A 26,208-nucleotide genomic window follows, 5' to 3' on the forward strand; every position below is an offset into this window, starting at 1 on the left:
AAGAAGAAGCCCCCTCTCACACAAAAAATGAAAAAGGCCCAATTTATTTGGTGTAAGGAGCATGTCAAATGGAGTCCCAAACAGTGGAAGTCAGTTATTTTCTCGGATGAGAAGAAATTCAACCTGCATAGCTCTGAGGGAAGACAAACTATTCGCCGTAGATGTGGTAAAGAATACCATCCACACTGTATGGTGTCTACAGTGAAATTCCCTACTAGCCAAATGATATGGGGGTGCATTTCGTATCGCAGAGTAGGTCACCTGCAGTTTATAAAAGGTTTCGTAAATACCAATGGATACCCGGCTATACTGGAAGGCAAATTACTGCCAACCATTTCAACCTGCCAAGTAACTGCATGTTTCAGGATGACTCTGCTCCTCGTTATTGGGCGAAAAGTGTAAGTAGGCACTTCTATAGTTACTTTAGCTTCATTTCTGCATTAGAGGTTTGACAGTAATGTGTTTACATTTTTACAGGTGAACAAATGGTTGGAAGAACGGTCCATTACAACCCTTATCTGGCCAGGAAACAGCCCAGACCTGGATCCTATACAGAACTGTTGGCATCGTGTGGAATCTGAAGTTGTCAGAAACCAAAGACCCTTCTTGAACTTTAGGAAGCCATTATTTGTGTTTGGAACCACAAACTATCGGTTGATTATCTTCAGAAATTGACCTTGTCAATGCCTCAATGGTGTGCTGCTATCATCAGGACCAGAGGCAGTTCAACTAAATATTAGTTTGCACCTGGTGAACTTTTCATTTTGTTTCCTATTTAAAAGGATAAACTAAAGCAAATTGAGGGCTTCTGATAACATTTCAGCCATAATTGTCGCGTTTACCAAAACTGTAGTATAAAGGTTACAAATGCTCATTTTGAGAGCACCTGTCAAATATTATTTAGCTTTGCCTTAACTATTAATAAATATCTTTTGTTTATATTTCTATTTGTGATGCTAGTCATTAATGAAACATACCATTTCGAAAAAGGGTTAGAAATGTGAAATTCCTAGTTGATGCACTTTCTTTGAACACCAGTGTATATATTATTGAAATATTGCTGTTTAATCTAGTGAGTGCCATTACCTGGTTGGTCCCTTTCAGAAATTATTGCCTCTTCATCGGTGGGTAACTTGGCACCCTCATTGTAAAAGCTGACAACTCAGTTGTGATAAGTTGACAACTGGGTTCCTTAATAGCACTCATGAAGAATAAATAACACTGTACTTCTCTTTATGGGGAAGTGCTATCCATTTAAAGGTTAAGAGTGAGACAACTCATTTGATTTGCTCCACTATATGGGATGTGTGATTAATTCATTTGAATATTCAAATATTCAGTTGCAGTATTCATAAAGTAGTTGTATACCTTCCATAGTTTGAAGTTTTATACTAATACAGATTAAATCATCTGCAACCTTTTGATTCTAGTATATTGTGGAACTTATCACAACTGGGTTGTCAGCTCTTATGCTAAGGGTTTGTAAGTTATTGCCTCTTCATCGGTGGGTAACTTGGCACCCTCATTGTAAAAGCTGACAACTCAGTTGTGATAAGTTGACAGCTGGGTTCCTTAATAGCACTCATGAAGAATAAATAACAATGTACTTCTCTTTATGGGGAAGTGCTATCCATTTAAAGGTTAAGAGTGAGACAACTCATTGAAGGGAGATAATTAATCTCTGAACCAATCTGTCAGGGTAATGATGCTCACCAAATTTGAAGATTAAGAGTCGGGCACCTTGTGATTTTCTACACAAGGTGTATGAGATGTGCTCGGAAAGTTCAAGGACTGAACTAATATTTAAGAAATTATGAAGCTTACTGGTTATTCAGGTAGATTTTCTTCAAAGTAGTCTCCCTGGCACTGTGCATACTGATTCCAGTGCCTCCACAACTTCTGGAAGCATTCCTAATAGGCTTCTTTTGGAATTGCTAATAGTTCTGCATTGCATTCTGAATAATTTCCTCAACCATTGCAAATCTGTGTTGTCTTAATTGGGAGTTAAGCTTAGGAAAAATCAAATTAAAAAAATTCACAGCAAGAGAAAAATGGTGATAGTGTTTTGTAAGAAATTCTTGAATGGAAAGTACCAAGCATGCACGAGCTGCTCTGTGATCATCAGCAAAGATGAGAAGAACAACCTTGACTGAAATGCAGTATATCCTCAAATCTTGTTAAAATTGACTGACATGTCCCATAAGAAATAGCAGTTTTACTCTTAACTTCATGGATGGTTAAACATTGATTACTCCTAACCAGATCACAAACCTGAGCAATTAAATCTCAGTTTTAGAAGTTGAAGGACAGCCAGATTGAAAGTCATCTTTGATAGACAATAAACCACCTTTAAACTTTGCAAGTCAAATGAAAAATCTTCAAATGACACTTGTCTTCTCCAAAAGCTGTTTTTAAAATTTTGGGTTTTATTGTACTTTTCTCTAATTTGAACCAGAATTTGATGCAAATTCACTCCCTAGTAAAACCACTCATTTTAAAATGCAATAAAACACCTCTTCAATACATGCTAATTCAGACACTGCAGATAAATAGGTGATTCATGCATCGCTATGTCTAGATAAATCACCAAACATGTTGCAACCGGTTGCAATTTGCAAGGTATATAGTCAGTCTTTGTCCATTTCAGTTACACCTCACAGATGCTTTTATATCCAAACTTCAGTCTGCCATTATAGTTACATACAAAACAATGTGTTTCTAGTATTCACGTGATGGTTATATACCATCCATAGCTTGAAGCTGTATAACTCTAAACTTAAATGGATTTAATATTAATTAACATATGCATTATTGTAATAAAAGTTTAAACATGTTTCTTAAGTTATTTCTTGACTTTTAACTCTACCAGGCTCCTATGGATCATGCTATTCTTAAGGACCTACTAGACCCCATTCTTAATTTGTTCGAAGATGTCAAACGAAAAGCCTTAATGAGATTGGAATATGAGGGACTGCATAAAGCAGAAGCTATTACTACCCCGGGTGCAAGGTTTTTTGGCGATTCTGCTGGATTTGGCATGGAACGATATGCTTATTATGTTTGCTACAAATGCAAAAAGGTAATCTGGATTAAAAGTTTTCTCAATTTAGTTTTTTTTTTTTTTACTTGAATTTTAAAGCTGCGTCCGTTGGTTCACAACAGGTACAAGAATTTTTTGTGTGTGGCTGTGTGTTTGTTTTGTTGAAATCATGTTAGAAATTTTGGTTTATTGTTGTGATTTAATTTAATAAAATTATAACTAAAAAAGATGGGTACATTTTTCAGTGTGTGTGTTAATTTCATTTTCTTGTCGTTTTGTGCCAGTCAGAAAGTAAATGTCTACATTGTACCCATTTATCTTGAATGGCATATTCTGTAAATCCTACCTCAGATATATTTGAGTAGGAGTTACAGAAGGTACTGTTGCTTGATTTGCCATGTAATCTTTTTAATGATATGCTAGCTTAATTAATCATCCGTTAACTTAATAATCTGTAAATCATTAGTAATTAACTGTTCTCATGTGGAATTCACACTGTGAAGTAGAAAGTTCATATGTGACAAACTTCTTACAGGATTTCCATAATGGCATCTAAAAGTTAATGTAAAACATAAAATTCAGATATCAATAAAAATATGTATTTGATGGCATTCTGTCAGATCATGTAAGAGTTTGAAAAGAAATATGCTTCTGTTTTCATGACTCATAATGAGATTGTGACTACCCAAAACTGAGAAGCTGGTCCTGCATAATTCAGGCATTTAATATATAATTACACCTAACAGCCAAATAGTAGAGGCATATGATGCAAAAAAGCAAGCTTTTTTGAACATCAGCAAAAAAAAAAAAATCTCTTCCCATTTCACTCATCCATTCATTCCAAAAGTTTGTCCAGTTCTTCCTTGCATTTATTTAAGCTATCAACTTCCACAACGACCAAGTGAAGTTTGTTCCAGCAATCAACCACCCGCTGGCTCAAGGCAAATTTCTGCACATCTGTTCTACAACTGTCTTTCCTCAGCTTCAATTTATGCCCCCCTCAGGTGTGCAATATTGTAATAAATTTCATTCCACCACACCACAGTGCCACTTGTTCAGAGAGGTCTGAATTCAAATCCCATTGGAGGCTGAGGAATTCTTAAAAGCCTCTTCAATAGAGGCTGTATTTGGCTAATCTCAAACTGGAGGAGTAAGGTTCCCCTGTGAGTTATTTTGTTTTTCTGAGCACACCACTTATAAATGAACCTGTGAAAATACACATTAGTATACATAGTAAAGCATCTGAAGCAGTGTATTGTAACCAAAATAGCTGATGCCACAAGAAATCTCAGGAACAATCAACTAACCAACCAGTGAAATTCTCTACAAGAGCAGATTTTAGCATGTTGAGATTGCCTTAGTCTCTCAAAAGCATCTCAGTATGCCCAACAGGATTTGGATCCAGAGATTTGACTTGCTACCTTGCTTGGATGAATTCCTTTACATTCAAGGAATTTATCCATCAGCTAGTGTACTATTGTCTATGAAAATGAATTTATGGAACCTTTGAAAAACTTCAGATAGGGTCAAGGATCTCATTCTATAGCTCTGAGCAATTAAGATGCCTCCTACAAACTTGAGGCTGTTGTTCATCATGATCCCTCTCGAAACTGTCAAACCACCACCCCTCAAAAGTGGTCCTTTTTGAGCGAGGAATGTATTCCACATTCTCTCCAGATGAGGACATAGTAAGAATCAGTTTCAAAACAGAACTTCAGCTTAACTGAAGGGAACACTCTAGGCTATTGATCTTGACTGCAGAGATAATGTTGTCTACACCAAGACTGATAGGCTTCCCTGTGGGGGGGGATGAAGGAAATCCAATCGATGGGCTGTGTTGTATAGTCTCCTTTCCTGAAGTATTCAATATACAGTTTGACATAAAACTGTTGTTCCTAGGGTGGTTGAGAACTTGCAGTACAGAGTTGCATTTCCCTGCGGTGTCTTGCTGTTAGGGCCGGATATCAGTCATCTTGACATGTTACTCTTGGTCAATCTTGAACTTGCCTTGGATACTACTCCAATCTACTAATTTTGCCATAACCTTTAACATTTTTGACATGTTTAAAGCTCTGGCCACCATAGCCTGTGCTGTTATCCTGCCAACAGCCATCCACCACTTTGAATCTTCCAGATGTGCAAGTTGCATTTTACAAAAAGAGAAAGCCTAATCAGATGCCTTCTGTATCACTTTAGATTAGATGTGAGTGATGCTGCTGTAGTGGTTTTTTTTTATGAAACCCCCAAACACAAAATATCAACACCTATAGTACTTAGTACCATGCATGAGTTGAAGAAGATGGGGGGAATGTCAGAAACTTTGCTCTGGAAAACTAAACATGGGTTTAACCACTTCAAGCCTCCAATGTGTGCACATTTATATTCATTTGGTTTGCATGTTCCATAGTTTAAAAATCATTTTGATGTATTTGGTTTTTTCATGTTAAATTACATCCAGCCATCAAATTTTTAATTAAAAAATTATAAACCATTGTTGTAACTTAACTTTTGAACAAGTTTGTTTGTGTAATGATAGAAAATTTGTAGAAAAGGAAATCTTTTGCCCCCCTCCTTTTCCTAGATTTGACTTTGGGATATTACCTAGAACCATGAATAATAATGAAGAATTTTTGATTTTCTTAAAAATTTGCTACTGAAGTGGTAGTTATCAGCATTTTCCTCTAGGATATTATTTATTTTATTTGTTTTGCAATTATTGGGATTTATGTATTTTTGGGGGCTGCATTCCCCCCCTCCCCAGAGTACAATATTAATTGTGAAATAATACATGTAATAATGTTCAAGTACAAATATGATCTTGGAAAAACTTATACACAAAGAGCTTCCTCATAATAAAGTGCCAAAAATTCGATTTCTTCCAGTTTCATTATAAAGAGGCTTTATTGTAAATACATTCTGCATGTATATTATTAATAACTAAAATGTAACTAATATAACTCTGTAACTAATGTAACTCTACATCAAGATAACTTATCCAAGGTCCTTTTTTGATTCATTACATAGCACAGAGAAAATAAGTTGAATATGTCTTGCCTCAGTCTAGTAGAATTACATAAACCTTCAGTATAGTCCAACTTAATTTACCTGTAGAACAGCATTTTTGAAGGATGTCCATGGGGATTCCCTAGGCAGTGGTTCTGGTCTAGGGAACTACAGTTCCCGCTTAGCAAATATTTAAAAACAAAAAAAGCTGATTTTCCAACATCAAAGTGACACAGTATTCAATAACCCCAGCTTTTGCTCTCAAACTATAGTGTACTTTGCTTCATCTCATTTCACTTAAGAAAATTTTGTTAAAATGACACTTTAAAATTGCTACCAATATCAGTTCACACATCTTATAATTTGTCTCAGTGAGAATTATTATTAGTAGAAATATCTATATGTGGCATGAGCTAAAAAAAGATTTGGGAAACTGCCCTAGGAGTCCACAAATTTAATGGAAAGTATATTACTTAATAAAAATTCAGGAAAAAGCCTCAGACTGCAGGAAAATTTACAGATATATAAGTTAGTGCAAATGCATCATGTATATATGCAGTAAATTAACCAAAATTAATATAGTTGCATTGTTTCATTACATCTCATATTGTGAATGCCTTCATAACGAGTTGCCTTTCAGTTATACTTTGAATAAATAACGCTTCCCAGTACAGAAAACATTGTTACTTATTCTCAATGGATACCGCCACCCAGACTACCATTTCAGGGCTATTTGGCCCTTCGAATAAATAACACTGATTTATTCGAAGTATAAGCAACTCGTGAAGTTATTCACAATATGAGATGTAATGAAATGATGCCATTATAATAACTTTGGTTATCATCATCATCATCAGCCATTTTCAATCCACTGCAGGATGAAGGCCTCTCCAGCAACTTTCCAGTTCCTTCTGTTTTGAGCACTGGACATCCATTTACTACCCACAAACTCATGAATTTCATCTATCCATCTCCGCCTTTGTCTTCCAGGTTTTCTTCTAGCTCCTCTTGGATACCATTCTGTTATTTTCTTAGTCCATCTGTCATCATGTCTTCGAGCTATGTGTCCTGCCCAAGACCATTTTAGTTCTTTAGTTTTGATAAGAATGTCCTTTACTTGAGTTTGTTGCCTAATCCATGTGTTTCTCTTCTTATCTAACAGTCTGATTCCCAATATGATTCGTTCCATTCTTCGCTGTGTAGTTGTCAGCTTCTCTTCCATTCTTTTGGTGAGTGCCCAAGTTTCACTTCCATAAGTCATGGTGGGGAGTATACATTGGTTCATTATTTTACGTTTAAGACAAACTGGGATATTGCTCTTCAGTATGTGACTATATTTCCTGAATGCTATCCATCCAAAATTTATTCTTCTCTTGACTTCCAGCCATTTATCATTATTACAGCTAATAACTTGTCCCAGATAAGTGGACATAGTGGACATAGTGTTTTTTGTTATGCGGTTCCCGTGGTTTCCCACAAATCCGCGTTAAATACTCTGTTAACATAGCAAAGCCAGTCAGTGTGGGTTATGTGTGAGTAGTGTGTTGTTTGTGTTGTTTGACTGGCCTCTTCGTTACTGGGAGGCGCGATCACCAGGAAGGAGCCTCCCAGCATCCGTCCACTGGCACGAGGAGCCGGACCAGGGAGTAAAAGACATCTGACGGGCCGTCCACACTCTTGCAGGAGCGAGAGTGGGGGGGCCAAGGAAAGAGCAGAGAAGAGACAGGAAAGTGGAAGACAGACAAGATAGCGAGGATGACAGAGCGTAGGCATCCTCCCAGGTGAAACGGAGCAGGAAGAGTGCTAGGTGCAGTTGTGGGAGTCCTGGAGAAAGACTGTGGGTAGGAAGAAGAGAATAGGTAAAGTTCGAATTAAAGAGTCCAGGATTGTCACAATGGAGAATCACGGAGCGGCGTCGACAGGGCTGTCCGCCATTTGCAGTTTCATGTCTGGAAGTTTACGGTGCTGGGTATCAGTTGCTGTCTAGAGGAGGTTATCCAGGAGTAGTGTTCGGGAGTTGCAGGTGATGCCAGCGACGACGAAAGACCTCGTTGGCATAACTGGTCAGTGCACGGAAGGAATCATTAGATTCCAATAACTTGGTTTCTGGCCGAAGTGATGTAGTGTGGAGGTCTAGGAGTAGTTGGTTTCTTAGATCTAAGTATACGGTGCATGAGTGCATCACGTGATCCCAGTCTTCAGGTTCTCCGCAGATACAGAGGGCATCCTCGACTAGGCCGAACTCTAGAAGGCGTCTCTTGAAGGACCCGTGGCCAGTTAATAGGAAGGAAGCATAGACGTTAGGGAAGAACCAAGTGGAACGTTGTTTGTTGATGTAGGTTACCTCAGGAAGGAAAAGTTTAGTAGTTGCACCAGTTGTGGAGTTATTCCAGCGGGTTTGCCATAAGTTTATGAATTCTAGCCACACACGTTTATGTTCCTGTTTGATGTCGGTATCGGTACGGGTTTGAATAGTGAGGAATTCTGCTTCCTTATTCTTCTTGATGGCATGAGAGAGTCCGATAAAAGCGACGTGGAGGTCCAAAGGGAGACAGCCTGTTAGTAGCTGTAGGGCGGCAGTTGATGTCGTTCTACATGCGCGGGTCATTTGTAATAGCATGAGTCGTTGAATTTGCTGAATTTTACGTTGAGCATGCACTAAAGTCATTCGGTGGTACCATACTGTAGCTCCATATGTGACAATTGGTATAAATACTGCTGAGTATAAAAGGCGTTGAGTTGGTCCTTTAAGACCCCAGTCCTTGCGGGTAAAGCGTGCTAACATAGTGATGTAATTTTTTATCTTTTCTTTGATAGCTTGGATATGAGGGATGAAAGTTCTCCTGTCGTCCAAAATTACTCCTAGGTACTTCACCGATCGGTAGTTTTTCAGTGGGCGGCCATTAAAGCGTATGGTAGGAGGTCTGGAGAAATCCAGTTTGCCTTTTAATAGGAGGGTTTTGCTCTTCTCAGTGGAGACTGAGAGTTTATTTTCCGTGGCCCATACGGACAGAGCAGCGAGAACAACCGTAGCCTGGGTTTCTATGGTAGCGCGGGTGGGGCCCTCAATGATAATAACCATGTCGTCGGCATAAGAAAGCTGAGTAGTGTGTGGGTAGTCCCTCAGGAGCCAGTCGTCGAGTATCATATTCCAGACAGCTGGCCCCAGGATGGAGCCCTGGGGACAGCCTCGGGTTAGATGTCGTGTGATGCAGTGATATTTTGTTTTGATGCTGACCTTGCGGTTAGAGAAGTAGCTTTTGAGGCAGTGGTAGAAATTCCAAGTACAGTTAGAGACTCTGGCCCTCTGAAGAACGCCCGGCCACCACACTGTGTCAAAAGCTCCTTTGAAGTCAATGAAGATTGCCAGTACATAAGTTGCATCCGACTGTTCTGCAACTTTGAGGGTTTTAGATAGAGCATCAATTGTGGAGCACCCTTGTTTGAATCCAAATTGAAGCGAGGATGCCAAACCACTGGCTTCATATCGGGGTTGGAAGCGGGAGAGCAGCAGTCTCTCAAAAACCTTGCCGAGAATGGGAAGCAGCGCAATCGGGCGATATGCCTTGGAGGTACCTGTGGGATCCTTAGGTAAGAGCCTCAGGTTAGCATGCTTCCAACGTGATGGAAAGTTACCCTCATTCAGACAGGTGTTGAAGAGCTGAAGAAGTATCATTGGAGCTATGGCCCAGAGACGTTGCACAGTCTCGCCTTCAATAAAATCCAGACCAGGAGCTTTACCTTTTTTGATTTTTTTAATTGCTGCATCGACTTCTTCCTCTGTGAATGGTTCCTCCATATTGTCTGGCTGGAAGCTGGAATTTTGTACTGCTATATTCCTGTGGATGTCAGTGTCAGAGTTGGTGTTGTCCTGATATATTAGTTGATCCAGAATCCGGTTGATTGTATCTTCCCAGTGTGTAGTCTCAGACGAGTCATCAGAGCGGACAGAGTGTATGACATCCGTGGATCCCAGCTTATTCCTCACGAGTTTGTGGACTAAACCCCACGGATTCCGGTTCCCCTCAGTCTCGACAAGGGAACGCCAGGAGCTTTGCTTGGCATGGTAAATTTTGTTAGTATATTCACGGCGGACTGCTTTGAATCGGTCTCTATACTGTTCTACGATGTGAGCAGGTTCAGTCCTTCTCTTGCGTTGGTATTCTTTCCGAGCGCGCTTCAGAGAATTGCGCAGGTTAGTGAGTTCCTGCGACCACCATGGAACAGATCTTGGTTTCCTGGAACATTTTTTCATGGAAGCCTCTGAAGCTTTGAGGAGCAGACTCTGCACAAAGTCTGTTTTCTGCGCACTGTTCATTGATTGGTAGAAGTTGCTAGCTGGATCATGAAGAGCATCTTGAATTACATTGTCAAACTGGTCCCAGTTCGCTGTTTTAGTAGAGAATCTTACAATATCCTGAATAGGCACTTGACGAGGGAGGGCAGAATCGGTGACACTGTAAGTGATGAGGCGATGGTCGCTAGTAGTGGCTGTGTCATGCACCTGCCAATGGAGGAGTCTATTGCGAAGAGAAGAAGTAGTCAGTGTGATGTCCAGGTTAGACTCTCCAGTTCCCGAAGAGTAGGTGGTTGGTTGTCCTGGTCTATTGATGATTTCAAGGCTGCGTGAGGCAATGAATTCATCTAACATATCTCCTCTTGCGTCGGTAGAGGTGTTGAACCATTGTGTTGACCGGGCATTCGAATCTGCGGCTATGATGACATCAGTGTTCTCCAGGAGGTCAAGAGCTTGTTCTAGTCGAGCTATGTGCGGGAGGATATCTGTACCAAATTGGAAGTATGCTGTTAGGACCGCAATACGGCCGAAGCTGCCTTCTATTGTAGCCCCCGCTAGGTGGGGAGTGCAGAGTGATTCTATCTGTGTTACTACTAAGTCTGGATTGCGGACGATGATAGCAGCGAGGCACAATTGGTTTGTCGTCTGGATTTTCCTGAAAGCCAGGGGGTAACCAGAGACCCTTCCACGGATGCAGTATGGTTCCTGAAGGAGAAGAATGTCTAGATTCAACTCGTCCATTAGGGGATGAAGCTGTGTTGCCACTGAGATGGATTTTTGGCCATTGATTTGAGCTATACGAAGTCTGGGAGAGGGAGGGTTGAGCATCCTATTTTCCATAGTTAGTCTTATTGCGTACTATATCTGCTGCTCTTCTATATACAAGGCACGCTCCATCCCGCACAGAGTGATCGTAGGGTTTGTTAATTGCTTTGCAATTTGAGCATTTAGGAGGTGAGGCTTTGTTGGGACAGTCCTTGTAGAGATGCCCTGCCTCAGCACAATGCCCACATATTGGTTGTTTTTTAAGACACTTAGCAGAGGTGTGCCCATAACCAAGACATTTGTAGCATTTCAGGACTGGTACAAAATCTCTGAATCTGTGGGATGACCAGCCCAGAAAAATTCTATCCTGGCTGTGTAGGAATCTCCTTATCCTGGGGGACACTTCTATAACCCAATTAAGTCGACCGCGAGTCCGTGCATTGGTGGAAAATTGAATTTTCATCTCCTTAATGGCTTCTTCTTTGCTCATGGATTCAAAGAGATTTCTGTTATATACTTCCTCCAGTAGGTCAACTTTCTGGATTGAGCCATCTACATCAAACACAATTAAACTTGGTCCCCTGAGTTTAGGGGTTTCAAAGGTAAGAGTTAGATCTTCAGCTGTGCCGCAAGACTTGATCTGTTCTAGATCTGACTTAGTAGCTGTTTCCAATATTATCCCTTTGTCGCGAATTTTGCGAATGCTTTTGATTTGGAGATTGTCTAATTTTGGTTTTATCTTCTTTAGGACGGTGTCCTTCACTCCATCGCTATCTGGGATGTCGCACCCTTCTCTAGCTTTTATAATCAGCATATGCTTGTTCTGTGTGGTGGGGATCTGAGGTAGTTTGAGCGTGGCAGCATAAGACAACTGGTGCCGAGTATCTCCATCAGAAGCTTGGTTGGAAGGTAGCCCGGTATTCAGAGCTGCTATAGATGGATTTTTAGTTACTTTAGATAGGGTTTTATTAGTTTGTTGGAGTTGAGCATTGGTGGCCTTCAGCTGTTCATTTTCTATAATGACCTCATATAACTTCTTCTCTAAAGAGCCCCAGCAGCGCGAAATTTGTAATGATACGGCCCTGGTGACGTTGCTGTTTTTGCTACTGAGACAGTATTCCATTTTGCGCCTCAGTTTGTGTATAATTTTCAGGTTGGGAAAATCTTTGCTGAATAAATTCGGCATTTCATCCCATTCCTCTTCATCCTCCCATTGTTTAGGGGGGAGTGAACCAGATGCGTCTGGTCTTTTGAGAACCTTTTTCTTGAGGGTAGGAAGTCTCTTCGTGGATGTTGCGGGAAAACAATCGCTGTTCACCCCATTACAATCGGCATCGTCGCCGCCGGGAGAGTTGTCCGCGGCAGGTATGCCGTGTTCATTTGCCGCAGAAGCCTGTTGTTTCGCGGTCCGAATTTTGTTTTTAGTCATCGCGATCGAGGAGGGAACCCCCTCCGAGTTTTCTTCCCCCGAGGACTGGTGCGGTTGCCTGCAGGAACGCAGTGAAGCTCTACGATGTGCATTTACTTTTCCAGCCATTATGCAGAGCTATAAGCAGCAGATGACAAATCAAGCATTAATTGGGGAAGGGTAGTCAGTTTACTGTTCTGCAGTAGAGTTGTAGGAAGAACAATAACGTTTAAGTCTATTGGGTTAACTACAGGTGGTCGCGGGCGGGCAACTACTGCCGAAGGCAATATAGCGACCAAAAAGCTACCTTCACACCAGTGACCTTCAGCCGGTCAAGACAATGGCAGTAGTTTGCTTCGGCTTTAACAAAATTGTTCAAACACAAATTAAAATTAAAAGTTACTTATCTGCTATAAGTCCAGTGCCTCCATGATCCATATGATTGGAAAGCATTTGGCATCCACTATAAGATGATATCTATCATATTGGGTAATAATCTAGATTTTTTACTAAATTTAAGTTACTTTAGAGAGCACAATTTACCATCAACTTGTACTACCGGCCACCTGGCGGTCATCCTCTGTCCCAGATAAGTATATGACTCCACCTTTTCAATTACTGCTCCTTCAATCATTATTTCCCTTTCTGTGGCATACTTGTTCATCATTACTTTTGTTTTAGCCATATTCATCTTTAGTCCAAAATCCTTACTAGCTGTGCATAACTGATTAAGATTTTCCTCTAATTCTTTGGGATCGTGGCTTATGACCACAATGTCATCTGCAAATCGTAAATGGTTTAGGTACTCTCCGTTCACATTGACTCCTTTCTGCGACCAGTCTAATCTTCTGAAAGCTTCCTCAAGGGCAGCAGTAAACAGCTTCGGAGATATTGTGTCTCCTTGTCAAACTCCTTTCTCAATTTTAAATTTCCTACTGTCTTTGTCTAGTCTAATAAAGGAGGTAGCACTCTCGTATATTTTCTTCAAAATCATAATATATGGGGTATCAATGCCTTGTCTTTCCAGTGCCCGAAACATTGCCTTATGCTGTATGAAGTCAAATGCCTTTTCATAATCCACAAATGCCAGGCATAGTGGTGTTTTATATTCATTTGCTTTCTCCATTAGCTGTGATATTACATGAAGGTGATCCATAGTTGAGAATCCTGTCCTAAAGCCAGCTTGCTCTTTCGGTTGATTCTCATCAAGTATTCTTTCTAATCTGTTAGTAATGACCCTTGTGAACAACTTGTAGATATGAGATAACAAGCTAATTGGTCTATAATTTCCAATTTCTGATTTATCTCCTTTCTTATGCAGCAAAACTATGATTGCATTATTCCACTGCTTAGGCGTCACACCTTTTCTAATGCACTTTGTGAAGAGCCTTGCCAGTTTTTGTGTTATGTCTCTTCCTCCCAATTTTAACAACTCTACAGTAACTTCATCTTCCCCCGGGGCTTTCTGATTCTTCATTTTCTTCAATGCATGCTCTACCTCATCAGGAAGAATATTGGTTATGTCGTATGTGTTGCTACTTTGCAATCCATCTTCCCCACTGCTGGCATCATTCCCCTGCTCCTTGTATAATTCTCTATAGTAGTCTTCTGCTATTTGAATTATGCCTTCTCTGCTGTTTATAAGTACACCATCGCTATTCTTCAGTTTCAGTATCATTTGTCTTTCTGTATTACTGCTCATGGCTGCTGATTTAAATCCTTTGTTTTCCCTTAATGCTTGTTCTACTTTTCTTGTGTTAAATCTTCTTATTTCCTCTCTGAGTCTCTTTCTAATGGCTTTGCATAACTCAGTATACTCAATTTTCTCCCTGTCAGTGTTTTTCTTGCTCTTCATTTGTCGTCTTCGGTTCATCATGACAAGTGTTTCTTGACTAATTTTTTCTTCTTTGGATTTCTTTTTCCCTATAGGTTTCTTGGGCTTTATCACTTTCAAAAAGTTGTAATATTCCTCGTCGATATCTTGGTCCTGAGCAGTCTGCAGAAGCTCAGACTTGTTCTTAAGTTCCAGTACATACTGCTTTTTCTCCTCTTCTGTTATCTCAAAGACCTTTGTATTATTTACTCGAGTCAGTTTTTTCCTTTCCTTTCCTACATCTATATCAAGTGTACATCTTACCATTCTGTGATCACTTCCAACATTTACCTTATTCAGGACGGTAACATCATTCACAATATATCTTCTGTTAGTGAGGATGAAGTCGATTTCATTAGTAGTTAATCCATTTGGACTCTTCCATGTCCACTTTCTGTTCACCCTTTTCTTGAAAAAAGTGTTCATTACTGACAGTCCTTGAGATTCTGCAAATTCCACAAGTCTTTCACCTCTTTTATTTCTTTCACCAATTCCAAAATTTCCTATAGTTCCTCTTTCTGCGCTGTTTTGCCTTTTTCCAACCTTAGCATTGAAGTGTCCCATAATAATAGTGTAGTGCGTTTTCTGCTCATCTAAAGACTCTCAATTTCGGTGTACATTTCTTCAACCTCTTCATCATCATGGCTTGATGTTGGTGCATAAATCATTATAATCTTTAGCTTGTATCTCTTAGAAATCTTGAGTATTAGTCTTGACACTCTTGGTGATGTACTTTTGAATTCCAAAATGTTGTTTTTAAAATCTTTATGGACCAGAAACCCAACTCCACCTTCACTCCTTTCACTGTTTCCATTGGTGTACAGCAGATTTCCACTTGATAAACTTATAAGTGATTCATTTCTTCTTCTTGTTTCAGCCAAACCGATGATATTCCAATTCACATTTTCTAATTCCTTTTCCAGCTCTAATATCCTGTCTTCACCGATGAGTGTTCTTACGTTATAACAGGCCAAGTTCAGTTTCCGTGCATGGCAGCCTGGTCGTACCCAGAGATTCTTAGCACCCTCTGCTTCCACTCTAATCCTCTCGCTGCCGTAAGAGGGAGAGTGAAAGCTGCTGGGGACTGAGGGCCATTTGTTTCGTCGTGCTTTCATATTGCTGGAGGGTTTGGTCTTTTCCTCTTCACGCTGACCAGGCGTCTTGAAGAGAACCACTCTACACGTTCGTTGCCACCTAAGTGACGTAACAGGGCTTACCAACGAGAAGGTGTGCATGAGTGGATTTTAGGGAGGCAGGCCAACCGGACTTCTCCTAAATCTTCTGTAATAGAGAGATATTGGATCCATCAGTGTTTTAGGCTGAGTGTCTGATAACACACAGGATACCTGTTCCCCTCTAAGCCCCTCTTTTGGTTAATTTACTGCATATAGACATAATGCATTTACACCAACTTATATGTCTGGAAAGTAATTTTCATGGTGCATGAAATCATTTTTCTGAGACATTTCAGGAATAAAATTTAAGCTGCATATTGTATAGAGGCACCTCCGTAGCCAGGTGGGCAGGAGCAGCAGTGCATAGCACACGCTTCTTGATTAGACCGGGATTCGAGCCCGTGCCCACCAAATACGGAGGATGCGGAAAGGTCAGGAATGACCACCACATATCCCCGGAGCAATATGGCCTTAGTTGCTAATGTTCCTAAAAACCACATAACTAGCATATTGTATTGTTAGTATAGTAAGTGTTACAAGAACCCTCTTGCAGCCACCTGTTTGAATACTGACATATCTAGAAAGATCAGAAAGTTTTGGGACTTGTTGCACTTCCAGAGCCATTGGTCAGGTAGGGAAATTGAGTTTACCAATGATCACATAGGAGAATTGGTTATTACAAGACACAAAATTTATATCATCCATTTTCTTTATATTATAGTTTTATATGAAATAAATATCGGCCAACAAGCTTAAACTTAAGCAGCATTTGTAATGACATAATTTTCCCATTTCACTATATGATATGAAAGAAGCATCCAGCAGAAAGGTTAATCTGTAATAAATTTTACAAATTCCATTTTTTAAAAGTTAACAGGTATGTTTATAATATTTCTCATATTTTTGTTATTAATATCATCAGTAGTTACATATCTACTCTGTAAAACAGTTTTGTGAAAGGTAATGTCAAAGGCTATTTGCATATTTGCAGGCATATTATGGAGGAGAAGCTCGTTGTGATGCAGAAGCAGGGCAAGGAGATGATTATGATCCAACAGAATTAGTTTGTGGTGCATGTTCTGATGTGTCAAGGGCGCAGGTAAGTGGCAAACAGTGCCAATTTTGCATTGTTAGTGAGATAGAAATATTAGTGAAATTAAAATTGCTGTATTTATTTGAAATTAATATCACCTCAAATATAAGTCTGACCTCTATAAATATTCTTGTTTAAGATGAACCACATATTTCAAGTGGGACTAAGTTAGCCAGTCTAAACTAAAAATGCAAGCTTTTTCCCAATATTTTCCATTTTACAAATACACAAATCCCAAGAATATGCAATTTACAGATATGCTACACCAATACTGAATTCATCCAAACATTTAAATTCTGTAATTAGTTTTCACTTGAATGGTGCCTTACGCTATATAATAAATTTACAGAACATTCGCAGACTCCCCAGAATATAGAATGAAAACTGCAACGCTAAACAATTGAATCACAAGCTATGAATTTTGGATTCCTGCCTGAGATCCTTAAGCACTCATCTTGTTATTTCCCTCCTCTTTATAAAGGCATGGTTTTAATCCCATGAATGACTTGAACCATTGACCGGAAAGAATGCATATAGTTGTTTATGCAGATTGCCTAAACTGCAACCCATGGTCCCGTTCAGACCTACTGTATATATAGTACAACTGTATTTCATCAAATGTAACTATCTGTTTTTTTTTTTTTTATGTGAACCCCAAACACGAGAGGTATTAGAACCTATAGTACTTAGTACCGTGCTTGGGTTAAAGGTTGAGAAGACGAAAGAAGATATTTGTTGACATTGGACTTGAACTTCTGTAGATTGTAATTTTCAGGAAATATGTATGAAGGAAGGTTGTTCCAGAAAACGGCAGTTGAATGAATAAATGAGGAAGATGAAAAGTTGGTTCTGTGGGTTTGAAGTTGGACAGTAAATGGATGTTGGCTGGTGGCGGCACGTGTTCGGACTGTTTTGAAAGAGAGAGCGGGAATTATAGAAGCCAATTCAGAAGAACAGTGCCCATGGAAGTATCTGTAAAAGAGGCATGCAGCAGAAACAGTGCGTCTATGAGAAAGCGAGTGGAGAGACTCTGTTAGAGATGAGTCATTAATTAACCTGACTGCCCTCTTCTGAATGGAATCAAGAAGCCTGAGAGAGGTTTTGGGGGCACCACCCCAAATGTGGGAACAATATTCCATGGCAGGGCGGATTTGCGATTTATACTGAGTGAGCAGCTGTTTGGAAGAAAAGTAACGCCGAGAGCGAAAGAGAAAACCAAGTTTTTTAGATGCAGAGGAAGCAATATTTGTAATGTGCTTGTGCCAAGAGAGATTAGAAGTCAGGGTAATCCCCAAAAGAGATATATCCTTTTGCCTAGAAATTGGAGTGTCACTAAAGATAAGCATAGGAGCAGAAGAATCCTTTTTGCGAGATATAAGAGAAGACTGAGTTTTAGAAGGGTTGAAATCAACTAAGTTGTCTTTGCCCCACTGGAGAATTACCTGAAGATCGGCATTTAAGGAATTGGTAGCAGATTTTCGAGAAGTTGAAGCTGATTGAGCAGGACAAGATTTCTCAAAACGGAAAGTTGAATGCAATGTGCAAAACTATGGATAGGATTTCCAGTCAATGGAAGGTCATTGATATACAAGAGGAAAAGAGTGGGGGAAAGAACTGAACCTTGGGGGACACCGGCATTAATGGAGAAGAGAAGACAGAGAGCCATCTACCATCACCCTCAGTGAGCGATCAGAGAGAAAACTGGATAACCAATTACTAAAAACAGTTGGCAAACCATAAGATGGAAGCTTGTTTAGAAGACCTTTATGCCAAACACAATCAAAAGCCTTTTAGATGTCAAGAGCAACTACTTGTGTTTCACCGAATCTTTCCATTGAAGTAGTCCATAAATGGGTAACATAAGCCAGGATATCACCAGTGGATCGACACTGACGGAATCCATACTGGTGATCGTTGATCAGACGGAAGGTTTCTAGGTAGTTTAAGAGTTGGCGGTTAATTGATTTCTCCATTACTTTAGAAAGAGTAGAAGTAATTGCAATGGGACGATAATGGGATGGGAGGGATTTGTCACTCTTTTTAGGAACTGGCTGGATATGAGCAAATTTCCAAGCAGAAGGAAAAACACCTTTGGAATAAGAAAGTGAAAAAAGGCGGCAAAGAATAGGAGTAAGTTCAGGAGCACAGATTTTGAGAACAAGTGGAGAAATACCATCAGGACTTGGAGCTTTCTTAGCATCAAGATTCATCAAAATCCTTCTGATATCCTTTTGACGGAAGACCACAGGAGGCATTGAATGGATCGTGTTGGGAATGGTGGGAGATGTTTTACCAAGTTCATTAATACATGAGCTGGAAGAAAAATGGGATGCTAGCAGGGCAGCTTTATCCTTGGCTGAAGTGACAACAGAACCATCTGGTTTGGACAGAGGTGGAAGCAGAGATGGGCAAAAGTTGCGGCCAATAGCTTTGGCAAGAGACCAGAATGCTCGGCTACCATTAGGGCAAGAAGCAAGTTTTCTACTCTTAGCCTGTTCAAACTTTAGTTTGGACTGATTAATAACTGCTTTACAATTGTTGCGAGCTTTGGTGTAGGCAGAAAATGAAACTGAAGAATTAGAAACAAGCCAATTACGATATGCAACATTCTTCTCTTGAACAGCCTTAGCACATTTATTGGAAAACCAAGGTTTAGATAAAGGACGAGATTTTAAAGTGGAGTGTGGGATAAAGGATTCCATTCCTGCAAGAATAATTTCAGACACGATCTGAGCAAACGTTGACATCAGAAGTTTTGAAATAGTAATCCGACCAAGGAAAAGAAGAAAAGAAGTCTCGCAGGTCATCCCATTTTGCATTCTTGTAATGCCAAACAACACGAGGTTGGGAATAGCCATGAGATAAAGGTTCCATTGGAGAAGAGACAATCACCAAGTTGTGATCTGAAGTGCCTAAAGGACCTCTCACTTCGACCGTGTACTTAGAAGGGTTGTTTGTGAGAAAAAGATCAAGCGTATTGGCTGTATGATTCGGATTGTCCGGTATTCTTGTAGGTAAATGAACAATCTGTGCTAGGTCATTAGTAATTGCAAAAGCCTCAGCATCTCGACCTGCTGGGTCGGTGTGACTAGAAAACGGAAGCCAGCTGGAGTTGTGAACATTAAAATCACCAAGGAAAATTACCTCACTGTTAAGAAAGTTGGACTGGAGAAAGTCAAGTTGCAACGAGAGGAAGTCAAAGAGCTCCAAGTGATTAGTGGAGTTGGGAGAACGGTAGAGACAACAGATGAATTTGACACAATCAGGTAGAGAGATTTTAAGCCAGAGAAGATCAAAGAGAGGAGATTCCAAATTGCCAAGTCTCTGACAGGGAATATCAGAATGGACATATGCACAAGTACCACCTTTGAGGCGAAAGGAATCATACAGCAAATAATTTGGGCATCTGAGATGAGCAGTAGTTGAATCAACCGATAACTGAGATTCTGTTAGAAAAAGTACATGTGGTTTGGCAGACTGCAAGTGGAAATGGACATCGTTGAGATTAGAATTGAGACCAAGTATATTTGTGAAATGAATTAGGAAGTCCTTGAGAGGTTTAGATCTTTTTGCAGATAAGCTTGTTCTATTAGTTTGACAATTCATGGTGTATTCAATAGTAAGAAAAAGTGGGTGGGACATGCTGTATGAAGTAATGAAATTTTTGGATATGGCGTACATGTGGTAAGAATATACCCAGATCCTTGACATAACGTGGCCTCGACAATGCTCCCCGCATACACACTACTCGGACTCCCTCCAGTCGCTATCTGGCAGAGTAGAGGTAGCAAGATTATACACTAGCTGATCCGGAAGCCTCCTAGAGAGTTACCAATAGGTTCGGTCCGGTGTACTAACTAGCGGCCGGCCTGCGAAAACCGTTTTAGAGCTGTACCCTCGAAACATAAGGAATATTGGATCTCGCCACGACGTTCATCATAACCTCAAAAGTCATCAATCATACTGCATGATGGAAGAGATAGGGAAGGGTTGACCGGTTTAGAAGGGTTTAAGAGCAATGACCTCATTGCTGCAAAATAATACTAAAGTACTTTGTAACTCCTGTTATCACAGGAAATTTGAATTTGAATTTTTGATGAAATTTGGTATTGGAGGCCTTTTAAAGAAATCATCAACCAAATTTAGTTATGGACAACTTGAATTGCCACTTTGCTTAAAACCCAAAGTTTGGATTATTTTAATAATCTTGTTTGTTTGAGTGGATTTTAATGATTAAAATTTACATGCCATTTTGTGACAAATGTTTATTATGTTCAGAATGATCAATGACTGAGGCATAATTAAAATAACACAGCAATGGTGCAATATCCAAAAGCCAGACCTGGTTGTTGGGACCTGGAAATCAGTGGTTTTTGAAATTTTCCAATTTTTTTACAATAAATCTAAAATTCTCAATTCATGCATGAATTGAGTAAATGTCAAAATCTGAGCACAAGCATTGAATAATGCATACATAGAGTAACATATGTCAAAAGTAGACAGCTCAGCTATTTACTTTTATTTCCAGCTTTTCTGTATGATTAGTAATGCTTATTTTTTCTTTATCCCTTTGGTCCATTTGTCAAAATTTGAAAACAACCTTCCATATACAGGAATAAAAAATTAGACTTTTTTATTTGAGAAATTTCACTTGAATACAGCCATAAATCATATACTTATGATAAAGTTTTCTGTTGTGTGAAATTATAGCATATCTATGTACTTATATCTCATTGGTCTCTAATAATCATGATTGAGAAAGAGGTTGGTGTTTTAGCTCATGTTTTGACTTCCAATTCTATTGATGAAAATAACTCCAGGATGTCAACAAAGGGTTAGAGGAATTGCTGTCCTGTACTTTATCTTCTTTGAAAATAAATCTTTATTGCTTTCCAAATTGGGGAGAGTATTATTCCTGGGGTGTATCATTTGTGTTGCATTGTAAACAAAAATCTACAGAACAGGGTATGCTTGATGGCTAACTGAATAATCACAGCAGACTTTTCCCAGGTGTTTATGCAACTGTAATTCTGTTTACTTACTGTATGGCTGTTTAACATACTCCTAGCGGAAACTGTATAGCTTTAGAAGTAAATTAGGTAAATTATGAACTATGTCTAGCAACCAGCAGAATTTCTGTTATAAGTTTGTAAGGCTTTAACTTATGACAATCAAAAGTCTGCTTGCTGTTAAACATGGAATGCATAATAGAGAAGCAAGCTGCCAGCTGAGTTTTTGGAAGTGCTAAGTCAAATATAATTATATTTGAAGAACCAATTCATCATCCAGTAGCAATATTTGGAAATCAAGTTTTGCACCTGATTAAAATGAAGCAGCATTGTTAAAAAAAAAAGTTTTTGACATTGTACTGTGTATCAAAACAATGATAGAGTTAGGATAAATGTAGGATCAACAACCATTGAAAAAACATTTCATAGAATGGATTACCATGGTTGCACAGCTGCTTGTAAGCCAGTGCACACCACCTATCCTAGTGCAGAGAACAGGATTATTGGACATTACATTAATGGCAGAACATGGTAAGATATTGGTGAAATACTGTCCAGCTAAAATTATTCTTTGGGCACATGCTACAGGCCTCAGATTACATACTATACCTAGGTATAGTACGTGTGCCCAAATAATGATTTTTACCTAGACTGTATTACACCAATAATGAACTTTGGTGGTGGTATTAGTGTGATGTACAGGTCTGTTTCAAGTGGTTTAGAATTGGTCCATTGGTTGTCATCAATGAAATTACGAATGCAACTGTCTGTTATGACATTCTGAAAAATTCTGTCTTACCTACATTATGGCAGTTCTTTGGAAAAAGACCTTATTTGTATCAGCAATCGGTACAACAAAGATTTCCAACCCATAACCCGACGTAGGTGATGTTTCTAATCAACATTTGAGAAACAGAACAAAACATTCTAGTTCAAGTAGAGAACAGCCTCACAGAAAGAGCACAATAAGATTCTAATTTCCATGTACCAAAAACTTGTAGTAAGTGTCTCCTAGAGAGGCTGCTGATGTCATTAAAGCCTATAACAGTCATATTTAATGTTAAATATTATTTATTTTTTCTAACCAGATATTGCTATTTGGATTTGCTCATAGAGTATTTTTTATTTGAATTTCACTTTACTCGGTTGCTTTAGTCTATCTCACTTCACTTAAAAGTGATTTTGTTGAGAGGCACAACTCAGTTTTCAAAGAAATTTTTGCCAGTCTATTAAAAATTCGAGAAATCTCTACTGAACAGGCCTTGAAAATGACCTTCAAAGTTGGTATTATCTTCAATTTTATATAACATGACTCCAACAGTTTTTTCCAAACAATATTATAAAAACATGTTTTTTTACCCATATTCTAATTAAAAAGACAATTTCATGAAGAGTTTCTGTTCATAGTAAATATTACTTACAAAAAATGAAGTGTGTTGCTAGTGAGCACTTGGGTTAAGAAATAAAAACTACTAATTTCATGAATAGGATATTTTACTTTTTCACACCTTAAGAGTTGTATTTACAAATAAAAGTTATTTTGATAAATCTCTGTTTTCTGCCATCAGAGTAAAAAGTTGGGGATATCATGAAAGTTTTATTATTATTTAATCAAAGCAATTATGAAATAATAAATTGTGTGAAATGCGTATAGTGTTAATGAACAGAAGAAAAAATTGTAAAACATTGCCATGTGTTCATGCTGAATGATGAGTTTTGAGCCTGTGACCACTTATACTTAGGTTATGGAGTTTTAAAAAATATTTAAATTACTTATCATTATGAAAATTTTTAATTTTATAATAAAACTGAACCTCCCAAATCTGAAAATCCATTCTAGTACCACTCATTTTTCATCTTTCCTTAAGAAAATGGGTAAATCCAGCAAATTGCCTGAGAATTGGAAAATTTAGTTTCCAGATTGACTATTTACTAAAGCAATGCATCTAAATTGACTGTACACAGTGGAGATTTCACTTCAGAGTCATGTGGTTTTACTACACTTCAATAATAGCAATAAATTTATTAGACCATAGAATTGGCTAATTGTTATTTGTGAACAAGGTTACCAAGACATTTATTAAGGGTGATGTGTCCAAATTTCACTATTCATACATGAAGAACTAGACTAAAGTACTAATTCACTAAACATGTTTACTGTTAATTGAATTGCTTTAGAACTTTTAGATTGTTGTTTGGAAATAACAGACACAGCAACTTTCATCCATTTGTATAAATCCATATGCTGCCAAAAAGAAGATTAAGTAGCTCAGTGTCATTTCAGAATGCTTTAGCATTAGTAGAGGCATATGATGCAAGAAAGCAAGCTTATACAGCATCAGCCAAAAAAAAAAAAAAAACTCTCCGATTTCACCCCTCCATTCATCCCAAATACCTGTCCAGCTCAACCTTAAATTTATTTAGGCTATCAACTTCCACAAAAGATGGAAGTCTGTTCCACCAATCAACTACCCGCTGGCTAAAGGCAAACTTCTGCACACACACATCTATCCTACAACTGTCTTTCCTCAATTAAAATTTATGCCCTCTCAGGTGATTATTCTGAGCAAGAGGAAGAATCCCATCACCACTCAGCATGCTCAAACCATTCAAGGCTTTATAACACCTCAATCAAATCACCTTGCAGGTGCCTAGTCTCCAAACACTGTAATCTGCAAAACTTAAGTTCTTTCTTCATAAGAGCAACCCTTTGTTCCATTCACTAATCTTGTTGCCGTTCTCTGTACCTGTTCCAACAGCTCTACATCCTTCTTAAAATGAGGCCTCCAGACCTGTATACAGTACTCAAGGTGTGAAGGGGATAATCACCTCCTTATCCTACTAGAAAAATTCCTGTATATCATTGACAAGGCACCTCTGTAGCCAGGTGGGAAGGAGCAGAAGTGCATAGCACACACTTCTTGATTAGACCCGGGGTTCGAGCCCATCACCACCAAATATGGAGGATGCGGAAAGGTCAGGGAATGACCACAGCATATCCCAGAGCAACATGGCCGTAGTTGCTAATGCTCCTAAAAACCAAATAACAAGAACATCATTGACAAGACACCATGAGCTACTCATGCAGACCGTCTGCACTGCTCAAAAAACTTCATATCTGCCTGCACAATTACCTCCAGGTCCTTTTTGTTCTCTACCACTGTCAGTGTAGTACCACAGAGTTGATACGTCACTCTGGGGTTACTGTTTCCCATATGTAGTACTTTACATTTGTCATGTTAAACTTCATTTGCCACCTCTCAGCCCATCTGCTCAACTTTTCTAGATCCTGTTGCAGCAGCATACTGTCATTAACAACCCTGCCAACCTTCGTATCGTCTGCATTAAGCCTGATATAACATCATCAGTATCATTTATAAATACAGAAAACAACAATGGACCCAACACTGAACCCTGAGGGACTCCACTAATAACATTAGTCCATGAAGAGCAGTGTCCATTGATTACCACTCTCTGTCTTTTCCCACTCAACCATCCCTTTATCCATAGCAGCAATTTGCCTCCAATGCCACACTGCTCCAATTTGTACAGCAGTCTTCCATGTGCAACAGTATCAAAAGCCTTTCTAAGATCTAAATATATAATATCAAAGTTATTCCCTGCATCCAGCTCTTTGGTGACTGCATCATAGTATCCAATCAAACTGGTCAGGCAAGACTTTCTCTTAGCAAAACCATGCTGTGTCTGAGCTATAACTGAAGTCTTGTCTAGATGATCCTGCATTGCTTCTTTAACCAGTGCCTCCATTAATTTTCCTGGAAGAGAAGTTAAACTCACTGGTCTATAATTACTTGTGTCAGCTTTTGATCCTACTTTGTGATTTGGGGTCACATTAGCACATCTCCAGTCTATGGGTACCTCCCGAGTCCAAAGAAGCTCTCATAATTATGGCTAAGGGTTTGCTTACTTCCTTTGCTGCCTTCTTTAATATAACTGGATAGATCCCATCCACCTGAGGTGCCTTTCTTATCTTAAACAATTTCTTCTCCACTTTCCTCTCAGTTATTACAAAATCATCTAGCTCACTGCCAGAGTTTAGTTCATCTCTGGAATTCCCCTCCCTGAATGAATCCTCATGTGTGAACAAGATTATACAGGTGCTTATCTATTTGTGCAAATTGATTTATTGTCAAAGATGTTCGATGTTGGGACTTCAGCGAAATGATTGTATATATTAACTTTTCACTGCTTCCTTTCCAAAATATAACATACGCTTTAGAAGAGGAAATAACTTTATTTTTACTATATTATACAATATATATTGTATATTTACTATATATTAACCTTTCTCTAGTGGCTGTGTTAAAATGTGCTCTCAGTTATATTAAAATTTGGTAGCTGAAGCATAAAAAACTGAAAATACATCTTACCATACAAAAGTACAGAGGATTCATTAGAAACATACACCGATGAGCCAAAACATTATGACCACCTACCTAATATGATGTTGGTCCTCCACGTTGTAATTGTTGAAGATAAGAAAGAAATTGTTGAAAGATAAGAAAGGCACCTGGGGTGGATGGG

The 26,208-nt window shown here is 38.9% G+C and overlaps 1 protein-coding gene across 4 annotated transcripts in view; it reads left to right on the plus strand.

Moving 5' to 3' along the window:
* hiw (MYC binding protein highwire) overlaps window positions 1–26,208 on the plus strand; it is a 1,043,263-nt gene that overhangs the window by 1,009,058 nt on the left and 7,997 nt on the right. For all 4 annotated transcript variants that reach the window (XM_090372846.1, XM_090372865.1, XM_090372875.1 and 1 more), the window contains 2 exons: window positions 2,870–3,079; window positions 16,553–16,660. In XM_090372846.1, the coding sequence (XP_090228972.1) occupies window positions 2,870–3,079; window positions 16,553–16,660 (318 nt within the window). The remainder of the gene's footprint in view (window positions 1–2,869; window positions 3,080–16,552; window positions 16,661–26,208) is intronic.

The sequence above is a fragment of the Mastigoproctus giganteus genome, chromosome 1 (assembly GCF_048544385.1).
Source record: "Mastigoproctus giganteus isolate SK-2022 chromosome 1, ASM4854438v1, whole genome shotgun sequence".
Taxonomy (NCBI): Eukaryota; Metazoa; Arthropoda; class Arachnida; order Uropygi; family Thelyphonidae; genus Mastigoproctus; species Mastigoproctus giganteus.